At 48.8% G+C, this 17468-nt stretch overlaps 1 protein-coding gene across 4 annotated transcripts in view; it reads right to left on the minus strand.

Annotated features, from left to right (window-relative positions):
• IGDCC4 (immunoglobulin superfamily DCC subclass member 4) overlaps positions 1-17468 on the minus strand; it is an 88814-nt gene that overhangs the window by 23827 nt on the left and 47519 nt on the right. For all 4 annotated transcript variants that reach the window (XM_069026375.1, XM_069026376.1, XM_069026377.1 and 1 more), the window contains 5 exons: positions 6240-6374; positions 3580-3735; positions 2641-3051; positions 1759-1923; positions 640-777 (listed from right to left, as the gene is read on the minus strand). In XM_069026375.1, coding sequence (XP_068882476.1) covers positions 640-777; positions 1759-1923; positions 2641-3051; positions 3580-3735; positions 6240-6374 — 1005 coding nt within the window. The remainder of the gene's footprint in view (positions 1-639; positions 778-1758; positions 1924-2640; positions 3052-3579; positions 3736-6239; positions 6375-17468) is intronic.

A 17468-nucleotide genomic window follows, 5' to 3' on the forward strand; every position in this document is an offset into this window, starting at 1 on the left:
TTGCATCCCCCTCTCAGGAAGAATCATGACCCTGGGAAGTGAGAAGCTGCAGAGCTTTGACAGTTTTAAGAGCAAATACCCAGAAGGATTTGCAAAGCAAGCACACGTGGAATTGGAACAGCCACATCCAGCAGAGGTAAATGTTACCATCCCTGCTGAACCCTGCTTAGCGTGTCTGACAAAGTAAATAAAACTGGATAAAACTCGGCAATAGAGCAAGACAACCTGGCCAGGATATTTGGTTTTTTTTCCCACAAGGACCACTTTGATTAGACTCCATTTTAAGGAAATTGAAAGCATTTACCCCTCTTCCCCAAGCAGCATAAAGCTCTTCCCCCAAAACACACACAGTGCAGATGGCAGTGAAGGGCTGCTCATGCAGACATTCCTGGGACAGCACAAACATGGGTCAGGCCATTCTCCTGGGGACACAACTCCTCCACAATCCCAGGAAAAGACACCTCGAGGTGGTGTGAGTAGCACTGCCATGACCACCAGACAGAGTCAGGCTATGGAAGAGTTCTCCCTTGGGTAGAAGGGGTGCCTCTATTTTCAGCCTTGCACCACCTCCCCTCCACATCACAGGCTGTTAACACCACTGGAGAGGAGGACACAACTCCCCAGTAGTGTTTCCCTCACCTTCCTTGAGGGTGCAGTAGTCGATCTTGTACTTGGTTATCTTGCCATTACTCAGCTCAGGAGGAGGAGGCAGCCACATCACACGGATGTCACCAGGAGTCATGCTCGACAGGGACAGCTGAGGGGCTGCGCTGGGAACTGGATAAAGAACCAAGAGAAGTCAGCAAAGACCAGAGCAAGACCTCAACACATCTCTGCCAGCACTCGGAGCCACTATCTTGGCTCTGCCACAGCCACTGGTGACTTGGTGTCCTGGGGGAACCAACACCCCACAGCCCTTCAGGGGTGTCTGGGGAGGGGAGATGATGAACTGTTCCACTTTCAGGCTGACCAGAGCCTGCTGGCCCCAGCCACACTGCTCCAAGGAACCCATGTCTAGGGCAAACTAGGCAGGGGGCCACACATCAGCTCTCAGCCTGTGCTGTACTGTAGGGCACGAAGGAGACACGAAAGCAAATGGCTCACAGATCCAAACTGCAGCCTGGGAATCCTCATTCCCTTGAGAACCACAGCTCTGGGCTGCAGACAGCTTTCATGCTTTCAACTCAGTCTTTCAGGCTTCAGACACACACATGGGACCACGCAGGTCACTATGTCAGGAGCATTAAAAGCACATAATGCACACGAGGTCTGCCAAAACCATCTCTGCTTGCCTCTGTCCTGCAGCCTGCCGAAAGCTGTGCATGGCCTCCCGTTGGGCAGCTGTGCTTCTGGCACTCTGCCTTTATGCTCACAACATGCTACGTGATAAATGGTAATATTGACACAAACTACTGGCTCTTAAGGGATCTGACCTCAAGACTGCTTCCACCCTTAAAAATTTCAATAGATGTGTCTTCTGAGTTAAAATCCAGTCTGGCCCAGAGTCAAGCCTGGAGCAATATCACATGGGTTAGGTGAAAGCCCTTAGGAGCTGACTGAAACTCCCGAAGGATTTTCATGGGCCCCACCATCAGCCAGGTTATTTACATAACCTTTATCACCCAAGCTGATGATGAGACCAAGGTGCAGATTTAGGTTTCTAGGAGCTGCTACTACTCTCCATAGCACATTCAGTGCTCACCATGAACCAGGCCAGGAACATTTTCCAGGCACCAGTACCCATCTAATTCAACGCACCGTCCTCCAGGGTCTGGACAACGATGGAAGAGGATGTCCGGCTGGCTCCAAGATGGGAATATGCAACCACGTAGAAGACATAGTTGGTGTTGGGTTCCAGGTCCTTGACTTGCAGCTCAGTGGTGTCGTTATTGACAGCAAACTGGTATTCCACATTATCTGTTCCTAGAGCCAAGGAAACACTGATCAGCAGGTCAGTGAACTGCCAAGACACTCCTCAAAAAGTCACTTACTTCACAAGGTCCACAGACTAAATCCACTTTAAAAATCCTATCCTAAAAAAAACCTATGTCTTCTCCAATTTCCCCAGCACCTGCACAGCCTCATCTCTTACATGATTTCTTTGGGCAGAAACTCCAATGCCTCAATGTTAATGTCTCCGTTTTGACTCAAACTCCTTAATCCATGCTGAAGCAGCTGCAGTTACCAGCTTAATTTTCAGAGGAGCTCTGGCAACAGTTCAGCAGGAGCATTGGCTTGCTGGCTGTTTGGGAAGACAGACCCCAAGAGAGCCAAGTGCCTCACTGCATATTCTGGGTGTGGATAATTTAGTGATTCCCCCTGTACACAATGCAGCTGATCAATACCACTGTTAGTAATCCCACTCTATGCATACAAAATCAATATGTATAAAATCAGCAGTGGCTGGTCCCATAGAATCCAGACAACTCAGCTATGTGGACACACTACTGCCAATCAACAAGTTAGAATATATTGGCTAATCCACAGGCACTGTCACTGGCGGATGCTGACTCCACAAGAAAATTCCTTTACCTGCAATGAAAACGCAATTGCCTCACACTTGTCACTAGCTGGGAAAGAAGGTCAACCTGTGCCTTGTACCTTTGACACAGCTGTGCTGCTCAGGAAGGTGACACCTACCCACAGCCCGCTGGTAGTGCAAGGAGAAGCCGATGATCTGCTCGCTGTTGTACTCCGGCCGCTCCCAGGACACGAGAACGGTGGTGCTGGAGAGGGACACAGCCGACACCTTCTTGGGAGCACTGGGCAAACCCTCCCGCACGATCACCGAGAGTTTGGCAGTGGCACAGGCCATGCCCAGGCTGTTCTCAGCCATGCACTGATAGTAGCCAGCATCCTCCAGGCCAATCTGGTTGATGACAAGGCTGCCGCTGCTCTGCACCTTCACGCGCCCGTTGGAGAGGATGGGCTCCCCATTCTTCAGCCAGTGGATGGTGGGGGCTGGCTCTCCCTCTGCCTTGCACACAAACCTGGCCGTGCTGGCTCGGGTGCGGGAGATGGTTTCAGGAGCTTGGGAGATGCTGGGAGTAGCTGGGAGGAGAGAGGACAAATTAATGCGGGAAGGAGGAGGAAAAGATAGCAAAGCAAATCCCTTCTCCTCCCCACTCGGTGCTATGTTTTATTCAGTAGCAGCTTTGCTTACAAGATAGGATTTGCCAGGCAGACTCTAGAGGCTTAATTTAGACTCTGTCCAAAAGGAAAAATAAATTCTGTATCAATCACGTGCTGCGTTCCCTGATCCTAGGCTGTTCTCCCTGCTGGATTCCACGATACTGAAAGTTAATTGCTGATAGAGATTTCCAAGGGGGAACCCTGGAGAACAAGAATAAGGCATAAAATGGTTCAGTAAATACCAGGAACTAAACTCCAACTTCAAGAGGTGACACTCCCACTGAGAGCTATCCCAACCCAGCCCTCTTGGCTCTAACCTGGCTCCCATCTTAACCAGCACAGGCCACAAAGGCCACGACCCTTGGGGATCTGCTGGACGTTGGACCATCCAATCCACAGCAACCTAGTCAGCATTTCTACCTGAGAATTTGCCTGTTCTCTACTCACCGAGGACGCGGAGCTCAGCTGCAGCGGTAACAAACTGCCTGGTTTGGGGTTTGTTGGCTCGGCAGACGTACACCCCAGAGTGATGGGGCTGGCTGGAAGGAATGAGGAGATTTGTCCGGCCCAGCACAATCACATCTGTGGAAATGGACTTTCCATCTGCAGGAAGAAACATGCACCAATGTGGGAGGGAGCCCCAGGCTGCCCTTTATGAGGCCTTGTAAACAACACCAGACTCACAGCTGGGGAGTGGAGAGAACCCCAAATACCAAACCCCAACCCAGAGGAGGATTCCTGCAGGGACAATCCTCAGTGCTTGACAGCCAGCTCAAGCCAACATTGGCTCAAGGCTTAGTTTAGCCTGTAATCCAAAAAGTTCTGGTTTGGATCAGAACAGTCTCTGATGCCTAAGGGTGTGCCTGCAATGGGAGCCCTAGGAATAGCACATTCAAGGGAAAGCTGTGCTAACACACAGTTTGGAAAAGCTGCTGGATCGGCCTGCTGACCACAAACACACCTCCACCCCTCACTCATTCATGCAATGTCAGCAAGACTGCTGAATCACTGACAACTCAGGGGTTCCTCCTCCTCTGTGTCCTGGACGTGAACCCAGATTTACTGAGCTTCCTGATTCACTCCTTGTTCACAGCTTGGTTGTGAGGTGTCAGAAAGACACCTGGTTCTCCCTGGGACTCTGGTGTTTATGTCAGAGACATGGGCCATGAGCTGCCTTCTCCCCATTCTCCAGGCTGGGTGCTCAGCACTGCTGAGTAGGGAAGGAGGAGAGGGCAGCTCCGTATTACTGGCCAGAAGCCAAGCTGTCCTTCTACACCTTCAAGTAGCCCTGGGCTCCTCAGCATCACAGACAGAGCAGAGGCTGGTGCTGGGCACTGCATATTCTCAGCATCACTCTGAGGTGAGAAACTTGGGGGTATGGCATTGGTACCTCTGAATGAATGTGGGAGACAGAGTCAAGAGCTGGGGACAAGCTGAGGAAAGCCTTGGATGGGAGGTCTGGCACAAATTTGCAGATGGGGAGAACCAGCCAATTTGTGCAGTACCTGTGCACCACCAGACCTTGTCCCTCTCCACCCACACAAGCACCACTTCAGCACTGCCTGCCTTAACCTCTCCAGCTTCAGCTGAGCCTGGATCGCACACAGGACAAAATCCCCACCTTCACTGCGAGCAGCTGCACTGTCTTAGCACTACCAGCAGGGAATGTGGCTCAGAGCAGATCCTCTGCCCCCTCCCTGCATTTTGGGGGTCTTCAGATGGTCTCACTTTTCAGTGACTGCACATTCAGAGCAGACAATTTGCACCGGAGCGGTTGGTTGGAAAACTGACTCCAGATGGTAGCAATTAGCTGACACCACCAAGGCTGGCAAGAGCCAAACTGGCAACCTGGAAGTACATCCTCGGTGTTCCCGACACGACTGATGGTCCAGTAGCCCAGCCTGCGCCTTAATGAAGGCTTGGAAAGAAACTTGTGTAACTCAGAATGACTTGCACTGTTAGTCCATCCTTTTAAATTGAGGAGTCCGTACAAGGAAGGAGATTGGGACCAAGCAAACGCTTCAAAATAAAGCATGGAAAGAACTAGTTCACCAGTCCTTCCCCCCTCCACCCTTGTCTTCCTTCCTTACAAAAAACTTTCGTAATGATAATTAGCTCTAATAATATCTACTTTACCATGGGCATCAGCAGCTTTCAGTACAGCAGTAAGTGATCTAGCACGGGAACGCTGAGCATTTGTAATTGTGAAGTGCATGCAATAAACTAGAAACATTTCTGCCATAACGTTTAATCCTTGCTCATTTGATTTCCAAAGTGTTATCCTCCAAGGGTTTTTTGCTCCTTTTTTGTGGGGAAGAGGAAGTATTTTTATATGCTAAAATCACCACCTGTGGACAAATCTGGGCTGAAAACCATCCACAATAAATGGTTACAGGGGAGAGAAGTCTTAAATTGTGACCCGGATTTATGAAAATGGCTGAGAGCCTTTTCTGGGGGAGAATCAACCTCTGAGCTGAGAATGTCTTCAGTCAGCGCCTCTGAAACACATTTGATGGATGTGACTCTCAGTGAAGTGACAGTGGCATCCAACTCGTGACTTTGGCTATCAGCCCTGGGTAACATCTGACAGCCTGGCTCATTCATACACCTCTGACAAAACCTAAGCAGCCCCTTGATCCTTCCATTGAACAAAAACCGCCTAGTAACAGTCCCAGTCACTCCAAGGATCAACAGATCTTATCAAGTTTTATAATCCTGCAAGATAATACAAGCTATTTCTCCAGTGCAATGGCAGATTCCACAGAATCCCCAGTAACCTGGGAGTGCAGGGAGGAGTGGCACCTGACCCCATCTCATTACCTTTACGGCTCCAGTTCACACAAGAAAGGCTAATTTAGATCAAAAGGCATCCAGGCACAGGTCAAACAACTATAAATTGAAATGTGTGCTTTGTAACCTTCAAGATTTAATTAATAATTCCACTTTAGCAAGGACATCCCACACTGCGACACCACCTGTGTCATTAGGTATTGATGTTACAAGCACCCTTCCTGTCCCAGATTTCTCCACTTCTAATAGATTTTTAGAATCTAGTATCCACAGGTTCCTATGCACAACGAAAATTTAGTCCTGCCCCTCATACTCACCTTGTCGTATCCAGGAGACAAACGGGGTGGGATCAGCAGCTGCCATACACTCCATCACCACGCTCTCCCCGGCCACCACCGTGGTGTTCTCTGGAGCGGCGACAATGGTGACATCTCCTCCTGCTGGCTGGGAACCTAATGTCAAAAATGAAAAGAGAAGTCTGTCCTTCCAAGTTCCTGGAAAAAAAGAGCATGTAGAGCCCTGGCTCCCCAGCTGCGCTTCCCTGGGCAGTCTCACGTGTGGAAATGGCTTATGCCTGGTTGGGGGATAAAAACAGGTCTTGCTTTTACACAACTACAATATTTTTTACTAAGGAAATGAACAATTTGCCCTGCAGATTTACTCTAATCATACTGGCCCTAGTAAAAATTAATGTCAGGATTTTCATATGGAAAATAAACAGAGTTTCAACCCAGCACCTTCATGAACTGTTAGCCATGTGGATGTTCGTTCATTAGATGAAACAAGACACTGCTGTCCTCAGAGGAAAACCAAAACTCACCCTTCGCCAAGGCATTGGAGCAGCTCAGAAAAAATCCAGTCACTTGGCTAAAGAAATTCTAACAGCCAGATGCTGGACTGTAAACTGCAACACAGAGAGGTCATGGCTGTGTCCTGACCTTCACCTGAAGGCACAAAGACTGATCAGTCATAGCACATCTGGAGGAGGCAATGCTGTGTAGCTTGTACGTGCACAGACCAAGAGCCAACACTTAAATCAAGCAAGGTTTACAGGAAGGTCTCCAGGCTGCATTGCACAATGCCTTGAGAATGGGATGGGGATATTCTGCTTGAAATGATCCTTCTGCCTGTGTCTGCCCACTGCTGAGCAGAGGTTAAGGGAAGGTTAAGGAAATGCCTTTGCAGCAGCCAAATTTCTGTTGTCAGATGAAAACAAGTGGAGCACTCGAGCAGACCAAACTGTTCATGACCCTCACCAGTTCCTCCAGCTCTCTCAAATACCTCTAACTCTGGGGGACACTTTTGTTGTTGTCCTCATGAAGGGAGAAGTAACTGTAGAGGAGTCACGTAGTACCAGTAACACTTAGGCCTGCAATGAAACTTACTGGCAGCAGGTCTCAAACAAATAAAAGCAGGACCTTTCTGAACTCAGTGTATCAAGATGCTGCAGAGTTCAAAACCCAAGAGATTCAGACAAGCTCATAAAGGACACATTTACCAGGACTATTAAATATGATATCATTACTGTTCCCAGCCCAAAATGTTCCTGACTGGGATACTCTGACTGGGATCCTGACTGTCAGATGCTCAGGGAGATGTCCAAGGAAAGCACCATGTCCTCCCTGCCCAGTTTTTTAACATGCTGTCCTCTAGCACCTGCTCTGGTCAATTCTGGAGACCCTCAAGGGCCATTCACGTAGCATCCGAACAACTCACTCATATCTGAATTCCTTGGGGATATAAACCAGAGGAGCTTCAGCCTCACAGGCAGAGCTGCCTGCATGGCAGCAGGCCACATAGGGCTGCACTGAATGTGCTGTGCTCAGCCCAGCCCCAGGCTCAGTGCCAGTCAATCTAAGCAGGGCAGTCTTGCCAAAGAGTTGGTTCCACACTGAAATGTTCTTGCAGTCCATACGTGCGTGAAAGGGATTTCCATCTCTAGTATTACATGAGCACAGTCAAAAGGAGGCACCAAGGGAAACCGGGAGCGAGCAGGAGCCAGTGCTTGTCCAGCAGATGGAAGCAGAGACCAAGGAGCACCCACAGTGCTTGACCTGGGGCAGTGGCTGGACCATGCTGACCTCCAACCCCAGCCCTGGGCAAACACCAGCAAGAGGAGCTGCCCTGGGGCAGGGAAGAGCCAGGCCAGCTGTCCTCCTTCCAGTGGAACGAGTACCCTACACAGAGGGGCTGGTGTGGACAGGCAAACCCAGTCTCCTTCTGGGCTGGCCAGGGCTTTGCTCTGTCACATCCCCTGCTGCTCCCATCATCCACAGACACCTTCAGCCTCACAGACAGCACGCCTGGCTGCAGGAGGACAACTTGGGGGACAGCAAATGGACAGGAAGAAAACACAGCAGATATGGATTCCGAGAATTCACTGACAAACAGATCAAAATCCTGGTCACTCTGAACTACTGAGACAGAAAATGGGCGTAATGCAAAAACTGGCATGAGAGCTTCCAGGCACGTAAGCTCAAGGATCAGAGAAACTCAAGGCTCTCTCAGACAGCAGCTATCTTTTAACTCCAGCTCCAGTTCAACAAAGCACTAAAATCCACAAGTAATCATTAGTCCTGCACAAGAACTGAGCACAGGGACTCCAGTGAAGCCCAGCTGCATGGGTGAGGCTGCTCTGCACATTGTTAGTGCGAGACCTCTACCCCATATAGCACAGAGGGATGAGGCAACATCAGAGAAAGAACAAGGAGCCTTCCAGCCAGGATCTGGAAGGAAACACATGAAAAAGCATCAGAAACAAAGGAAAAGGGTTTTACAGCAGATGTTGCAGGGAAGGCCACAGTGCTGGAAAGACTCTGGAGAACCCAGTAAGTTGTGATGAGCAAGCTGGGAGAAGTGGTACAAAGGAGCCAGGTGAGGAGCTGCTCTGTGCTGAGCAAGGCTGGATGAGGTCACACATCTCCACGCAGCCCAGGCTCAGGCCCAGCTCACCCTGCACAGGGCTCAGGTAAGCCAAATCTGCCCACTGGTCATCGCCTACGGGGCCATGGCAGCTTCTGATGAAAACGAGCAGGGCAGCAGCTGACACCCCACATTCTGGGAGCAGGAATATCCATGGTAAGACTTCCAGCCTACCATGGGAGTGAGATTCTTTACCCAACACCACCAGCTGCCACATACCTGCTGGGCAGGACATGGCTGAGACATGCCTGCGTGCAAAAAGCTGTCCTTTTCTGCACTGCTGGGGGAAAAAATAAATCTAAGAGTAAAAAATAACACCGGCCAGATGGTAATATATTCCCCATGAGATTTCCAAGCAGATTTCTCTACCAAGCTTAAGGCAGAGAAAGAGAGAAAGTTCCTCAAACCTGACTTAAACACTCATCTGTTCCATCAGGTGCATGGCCCCAGGTGCTGACTGGCAAAGGCACTTTACAGGTTATAGAAGCTTCACCTGAAGGCACTTGTCCCATATCACTTGGTCCCCGACAGCTGCCTGGTAGTGCTGTCAGTCACTAGGAGAGGGGTTTTACCGTAGTTTCAGCCTTGAAAAACTTTTGGGAAAACATAATAGTCCAGCCCCCACCACTGATTATTACTGAAAATTATATTACAAACATAAACAGCTTTGCTTGCTTTCCCAGTGCATTCCTGGGTGTGTGCATGGATGAATGCCCCTTACACTTCTTGCTCACACAAACACATTTCTCTCCAGCTTTGTATTCCATTGAGGGTCTCTCAGACCAAGTCCACAAGACAAGGTTCTCTTCAAACTGAGCCCACTTGAAGCACATTTTTCCCTTGTCACCTCTCTAGGCTGGTTGGACACAATGGATCGCAAGTTCACTCCTACAAACTGTGTTCCATTGAGGAGTTCCCAAGAACAGTACTCAGCTAACCAGGAAAACTTCCACACAGGGGATTCCAACACATATCAAAGAGTAAAACCAATGTGAGGATTTTTGTCTCCACTGCCATTAAGACAATTTCAGGTGAAAATTGTCAGGGAATATTGTGAGAACCAAAGGAAAAAAACAGCTGAAGTTTCCAAGACGTCTTTCACTGCCTGAACAAAACAGGTCACTGAATGCATCTGCGCTGTGCTGGCCGCTCTGAGGCATTAAAAGCTTTCATAGAGCTGTTATTTAAAACTTGGGCTTTGAGATTTCTCCCCCTCTGCCAGCTTTGTTTTGTCTCTCCAAGCAGCAGAGCTGCTCCAGGCAAAAGCTTTGCACAGCCCAAGGCACAACCCACGGATTCACATCAAAACTTGCCATCATTGAGGCCTTTGTGGACTTTCTGCCCTTCTGAACCAGATAGATTAATTTTACCCTCTTTTACTGGAGAAAACACCTATGGGGTGCCAGGAATGGCTCTGGGATCACTGGCAGTACTGAGGGAGAACTGAAGGAAATTCTTGGGGCGTTGAAGGAGTTTGAGAAGGCAGCTCCTTTCCTGCACAGTTCATTAACCCCTGCATTGGGAGACAACAAAAGTGCTACCACAGACCAAGAGACCAGACTTACCGATCAGCTGCAGAAATATTTCGATATATTGTCTGCAGTTTAATGTTTCCAAATTACTCACTACAGAGGACTTCTCAGTTTATGTGTTTTTCTATTTTCCTATAATGAGACAGGAGAGATTAGCCAAACTTGGGTGCTCCACTTGGTGGTAACCACTGCTCTCACAGGCATCCCTCAGTGCCTGGAGCTGGGTTCAGGGCAGGCACAGAGGAAATACAACAAAGCATTTACGATCATGTGTGTTGTAAACCCAAAAGGAGATGGAGAGGGGAGAACAGGAAACCTGTGAGTGAGTGGCCAGACGCACCTCAGTCCACTCCCAAGACTGCCTGATCTCAAATCCAATTGTGTCATTTCACAGCGAAGGTGAACTCTGAGCAGGGATGTCAAGGGAGGCACCAAGGGGAGCTTGGGACAAAACTCAAAATGTTTATTTCAGCTTATGGCTTGAGTTATAACATCCATCCGTGATTTCCAGCTCCAAGAGTTCATAACTTGGCTCTGTCTCTAATGCATCCATAATTCAAGAGCGATCCTCTCCCCTCTCCCTGCTCTTGTTAGTGTAGGGTATCAGCAAAGAATTCAGGCAGTGCAACAGGAGGAAAATGCTTTTTGTTCAGCCAATTTGTGATGGTCGCTTGCAGTGACAAGAGGATGATTTCTTGGATGGGAACTAACACCTCTCTCCCAATTCCATGAACACCCTGCCTCGGCAAAAGTGCTGGAAGGTTAAGCATGACTTGCATGGCGACACATTCAGCTCTCAGCAGGTCATGATTTGGAGATCTCCAACAATCAAGCAACAATCTTCTGTTCTGCAAACTTTCTCACCCTCTCTGGAGGAGGAGCATGAAACCTTATTCATCCCTGCGAGCCTCCTCTGGGAATAGATCCTAGCACTGAGCAGCTGTTCATTAGAGAAAGTCAATGCTGTCACTGCTGTTATTCTGCAGACAATAAAGGAGCAAATTACCCATTGCAAAGCACACACCTTCAAAAATGTGGGCGCTGTGTTTGCACGGCATGTCCGACTCCCACTCCCCAGCTCTCTCCCTTTTCTTGAATAACTCACAGACCTCCTGGACTGCTAGGGAAAAAGCTGACAGCAACTGTGGAAGAGAAAAACATCCTCCAGACCTGCCTTTCTCCTCCCACTACACTGCCCTGGAAATTTATCTGTAATTTATTTCTATTTCAGGATAACCAGTATGTAAAATCTCTAGGCAGGACTCTTGCCTAGTTGTATCCAAACACTAGGGAATATTTGCTTTGGGGGCAATATAAACAATGTCAGATCTCATACCTGAGCATGTTTAGCAATAGGCATTTCTTCTTTTCTAACTATTCTCATCTGAAAATGGCAAGGCACAGCTTTGCAAAGAGGAAAGCAAAAACAACTAGCATGGGGCACTTTTCGTAGGTGACTAGAGAAGGTGAGTGGTGCCCTTTTAACACCATAAATAAGGCCTTCCCAAGTATCCTAAGTCAAAAATTGCCTCCTCTTATCCCCAAATCCAAGCACATATCCTTTCTGAAAATTACCATTGACTTTTTGGGGTTTTTCTCCCACCTGCGCTATATTGGTGCCTGCGGCAGTTTGGATACAAGTTCTGTTCTCCAGTCACTGAAGGATGGGATGACTTTTGGTTATGAGATTATGGACCCAATTCTCCAAACTTTAGTGCTCTCAGAACTCCTCCTCTGCAGCCTTTGGTTCCCAAGCCTTGCAGGATCTTTCAGGTGTGTGCCTCAGCAGAAACCCCAGCACAAGCAATGCTTTGGTACTGGGACTGCAGAGGTTGTCCCAGTACACTGTGTCAGCACCAGAGCTCACAGAAATGTTCCTTTTCTTTCACTTCCCAGGTAGCTGTGGAGTGTCTGTGTCAGCACACGAGTCATCCAGGAAGGGAGGCAGAAAAGGAACTCGGCTTCCATTGCTTAGTGTAGTGGCATAACAAGTTATTTCTGCCCAATAATACAGATGAGCTCAATAAATCAGTTTTGTATTGTCTTTTTACCTCATGTCTTCCAAAGGTTTTGTAAGCAATTATGCATTTGTCAATGCAAACATTGAACTGAAAAGCTGAACAGGGAAGAATTTATCTCCATGTTTTGGAATGGGCAGTCTCTCTTCCTCACTAAGTTGGTGCTACAGCAGAGCAGTGACACATCTCGTCATCTTTAAAGCAGCACACAAAGGAACATGTAAGTGATTAAAACATAGTTCAATCACTTTCTTAGTGTTATTAAAAGACCTCCACATACAGCACTTGTATCTCAAAACTACAATCCCAAAATCTCCAACAAAGAAGTCAGCAAACAGATCCTAAAATATATGGTCCAACCTACACTTCACAAAACCTGTTCTTCTCCTGTTTGCATATACATGAAAAACAGAGAATTTAACAGACTGAATACATTTCTCTGATTAAAAAAAGATGGAGAGAAATTAATTAGTTTGGATTAGGAGTGTCCATTTACAACCTGGACACACTCCTCAGACTGCCACCTGCCACAGCTTCTGGGGTCTCTCCACAGAGTGTGGCAGGAGAAGCTGCACTAGGAACAGCTTCTCATTCGGCTTGAGAAACAGCCTGTCCAATGTCTTCCCCAGTTCCACATCCTGTGTCTGGAAGCCCTGGGAGCACATGGATCCCAGTCCAGACAGGCAAAGGGGCCATCAGGCAGTACTCTTTCATTCCTCTCAACTTCTTTATACAGCTGACAGATTTCGGCTCAGAAATTAAATCCTTTAATGTACTACTAGCTCAGCCACAAGCTGACACCCTGAATTCTCTGTAACCAGAAGCCCAGAAAGAGTGGCAGGTTTCCAGGAACTGCCTTGGATTTTTAGGGGGGCTCTTGCCCCACTCCCCAAACCCTTGATCCTTCAGGCTATGGAGTTTTGTATGTCCAGGGTATGTTTAATTCTGCTGCAAAGCAGTCGGAGTGTGCTTTACCCACCACTCCAGCTCTTGTAAAGCTGTCAACATTGGCTCTCTGTTTGCGTACATGCATTTGGAACTGCTCTTCATCACGCCAAAAGGGACGGGAGCCAGCCAGACTGCACGACGAATTCCTGCTTGCTTCCCCAGAGCGCTTGGAAGCGCCTCCATTTGCACCGCTCCAAGCCAGAGCCAGACAAAATAAACAGGAGGAGCTGTCCCGGCAGCCGCAGCCAGGCGGCCCCACTGCAGAGAGCTCTGAGAACTGGGGCTCTTCTGGCTTCTGCCACAGGCCAAAAGGTTGGACACCTCAGGCCTTCAGGCATCTGAATCCTCAGAAGCCTGAAGATACATCACAGAGAACTTCTAGGAGGAAGAAGCAGCAGCCCATGGAGCTGGAATGTAGCACAGGCAATAGGAAACCCCAGCTCAGGGCACAGTGGATGTTGAGATCTGACAGAAGGACTGTGTTGGAGCAGCATTGATAGTGTCACCATTTTAGATAGTTACTACTGATAAATGGGCCTTTCTTGGCACATTTTCACAGATTTTTGTGCACACAAACTCCTTGTAAGAAAGTCACTCAGGGTACAGAGGGAGTTGAGGCTCTAGATCAGGTGAGAGGCCAACAAGGAGAAATGAAGAAAGAAGCAGAGGTACCTCAGTGCAGCAGAAAACAGCAGAGCAGCCTCCCTACCCTAACACCCAGACAGCTTATGTTACTCAAGCTGAGCCCTTAAAGCACTGTAAGCCCCAGCCATTCCCCAGCAGCTGCCAAAAACATGGACTAGAAAAACAAGGGCTGCAAGAGGCTGCTTTGCAAAGTCACCACTGCAACAGGAACCTCCACAGTACACCAGGAACATCCCATGGCTGACATCCAGTCAGGATAATATCCCAGCTGCCCAGCAGGACCAGGCTCTGGTCCAGTGGTTCAAGACAGTCTCCCCTGGTCTCTGTCACTAAGTCACTGTGCTGCTCTGGGCACATCTCTCACCATCTCTGGGACTCCATCTGCTCAGGGTTCACAACACAGTCATTCACAGAAGTAAAGGTGCAAAAGTAATAGCCAGAGAGCATCAGAAGACCCTTGACAAAAGCCACAGTATCCATGATTTAAATACAGACACAGCCCCCCCCAAATCAGTAAACATTAAATGGTCCTGGGGACATAAGCTTGCCAGCCTTTGGGATTCAGTGGAAACATCCTCATGCCTTTCTAACCATCATTACACCAGCTCTCTTTGTCATTATCCTAGGGCAGCACATCACCTTCTAGGATGATACATGAGAAGCTCCAAGAAAAAAAAACCAAACTGTAAGGCTTTTTTTCTTTACCTCTTGCAGAGAAATGACACAGAGACATGGTCAACAGAAGCCCGTTCTGGCTCACAAGTCACCCTGAAACTCCTCCTTACTCACCCTGCCTCAGTGACTGGAGCCATTTCACTCCAGTCACTTCCTCCTTGTGTTCTGAGGCTGACGTTTCCCAGGGGCTGACACCTATTTCATCAGATCTATTTGCAATTCAGATTTATTTGCAACATCAGATTCATTTACAATTCAGGCACATCCAGAGACAGCAGAGAGGGATGAGGCTGGAGGCCCTGGACTGTGCAGGAGGACACAACCTGCTTCCTTCTGTGGCCACGGCTCCTGCTCTGCCCCATTCCCTCTTCCAGAGCAGCATCCACTGTCCTGAGAAGCCTTGAAAAGAGGAACATTCTGGGAAGGGATTTTGCAGTGGGGTCCCTCTGATGCCAGGTACACAGAATGCTTCCCAAAAACGATGCTGTGAACACACAACACGCTGGGAGCCCACAGTAACACAGTCTGGCAGCAAACTGAGACTGCCAACTTGGAAGGGAGAACTAAAAGCAGATGGATGCATCTGCATTCACTCAGGACAATGCAAATCTGTTCTTCTAGGAAAAGTCTGAAAGAAAAGCTGGCTTTCCATGGGGAAAGATCATCACTGATATCCACAGATTCTGTCAAAGCCCTTTGGATGGACACTTGCTGGGTGCCACAGGGAACCCTTATCTGTCTAAGGCTACACATTAAGACAGTGTTTGATAACACCACCTGCCCCTCCTTATCCCATCCTTCCTCTCTCTTCCTGCTCCTCATTCTTGTCTACAATCCACGTGGCATTGCCCCTTGGCTGCACCAGAAACAGAGTTGGGCAAAAACATCTCTGCTACTGAAGGCAAACTCCCGGCTGTGTTCTGAGTGATCCCTGGCATCCAAGATATCCAAGCAAGGGCTTAGAGCAGCACAGCTCTGCTCCTGACTCAGCCTCCCCTGTGACCCAGGCCCCCTCCTCCCATTCCTGTTCCTTAGCACCCTCCAGGCCTGTAGGTACTGGTGGGTCTTAGAGACAAGGTTGCTCCGTATGTCTATCCCATGTCGAAAGTAATGGGATTAGACACCACCATGAGCTTTGCTATGCCTTCAGACCCTTCCAACATACTCACTCCAGCTGCTGGACGTTGTCAGTGCCGGAGGATACTACCAGCCCTCAGCCTCAGCAGCTGTAACACCAATGATTAATAATTAACAAGTGTCATCAGGAGCCCAACCACATCAACCTTCCTGTCTGCAGCCCACTGCAAGCTGCTGACCTAATTATAGTCTCTATTCCTAGCTGCCTTCAGCCTCCCCATGCAGGCACAGCCTGTCCCACACTCTCTGGGACGGGCCAGGTGTGATCCCTGTAGTGCAGATGTGCTGATGCACCACAGGAATGCACCACCACCAAGGGACTCTGAGAAGAACTGAATGGAGCCTACTGCTTAAACCCTGCTTCAGTATGAGCCTTACCGAACACCAGCAGACACTTATTTCAGGAAGCCTCAAAAGTGCAGCAGACCTGAATTAGTAAGAGATGCATGTGGAGAACACCAGAGGACCACAAACCACAAACCTGAATCCAGACATCCCTAGTCTTCAGGAGCTGGAGGCACAGTAACACACAAGCCTGGCCATATCTGACAGCTCTAAACATCATGCACAGCTACCACTGCATGTGGATTAGACCAGTTTCCCCTCAGGACCTGGAAACAGCTCACCTATTCCCAGCCGTACATCCCTCGTTCTGCTCTATTATCCTTGACACCTCTGTTGCCACTCACTTTGGTGCCATCCCTGGGCTTAGCTGTTGCGCTTAATGGGAGGTGAGGGCTCTGCATTTTGTATCAAACCCTCTGTCACTGTAGGCTGCTGGAGCTGTCAGAAGTGTGGCATATCAGAGCCCCATGGAACTTCACAGACAGCTGAGCTGGAACTCCCCTTGGGCTCCCAGAGCAAGCTGCTGACACTGGAGCTACGAGCAGTTTTCCCTCGGCAACGTGAGGGGTGCGGATGCATGTTGGCCCTGTAGGAACCCCAGCCAAGAAGAGCTGTGTGTTTGGATGGGTGCCTAACGTGTGCACCAGACCTCCACAAGTTTCATCCAATATCTATGGGCTCAATCCTATTCCACGCGTGCTTCAAACCCACCAGCATTGCCAGGCTCAGTAAAAGGGAGATGGAGTTAAAGTTTACAGCTTGTTAGGCAGAAGGTCACTTCTAGCTTTAAAGATCTATTTATTAAGCATGAAATGTTGTGTATCTCCTCCTTGATCTTGCCATCCTCTGAATTCACACTTACCATGGCTTGCTTAGCACCTTCTGCCACAGGCAGGAACAACAGCATTTTACAGAATCCATCAGATGCATTATGCAAACAGCTTCAGATACCTGCTTCCCAGGAAACCAGAGCTGTGAAACACTTGTAAAGAGAGTCCTCGTGGCTGAGCTTTTGGGATGTCAAGTGGAGAGCAGCTCCCTGCTTAACTGCTGGTGATGTGAGAGACCAGAGGGCAAAGAAAAACGGGATGCTAAAAGGAGAGAGGGAAAAGTGACAGTTCTGTGTCCAGCACAGGAGGCACACGGAATAGGAACATGGCATTTGCAGGCCAGAACTGTCTCCTTCTCCAGAGGTGATGCATCACTTGCTGGTTACACCAACTCACAGCAAAAATGCAGCTGTGTTATCCCACCCCACAATTTCTCTCCCTACACGTTCCCATGACTTGCCTCTCAGAAGAAGTGTGCCATGCCCATACACAGC

Source organism: Aphelocoma coerulescens, chromosome 10 (genome assembly GCF_041296385.1).
Source record: "Aphelocoma coerulescens isolate FSJ_1873_10779 chromosome 10, UR_Acoe_1.0, whole genome shotgun sequence".
NCBI lineage: Eukaryota > Metazoa > Chordata > Aves > Passeriformes > Corvidae > Aphelocoma > Aphelocoma coerulescens.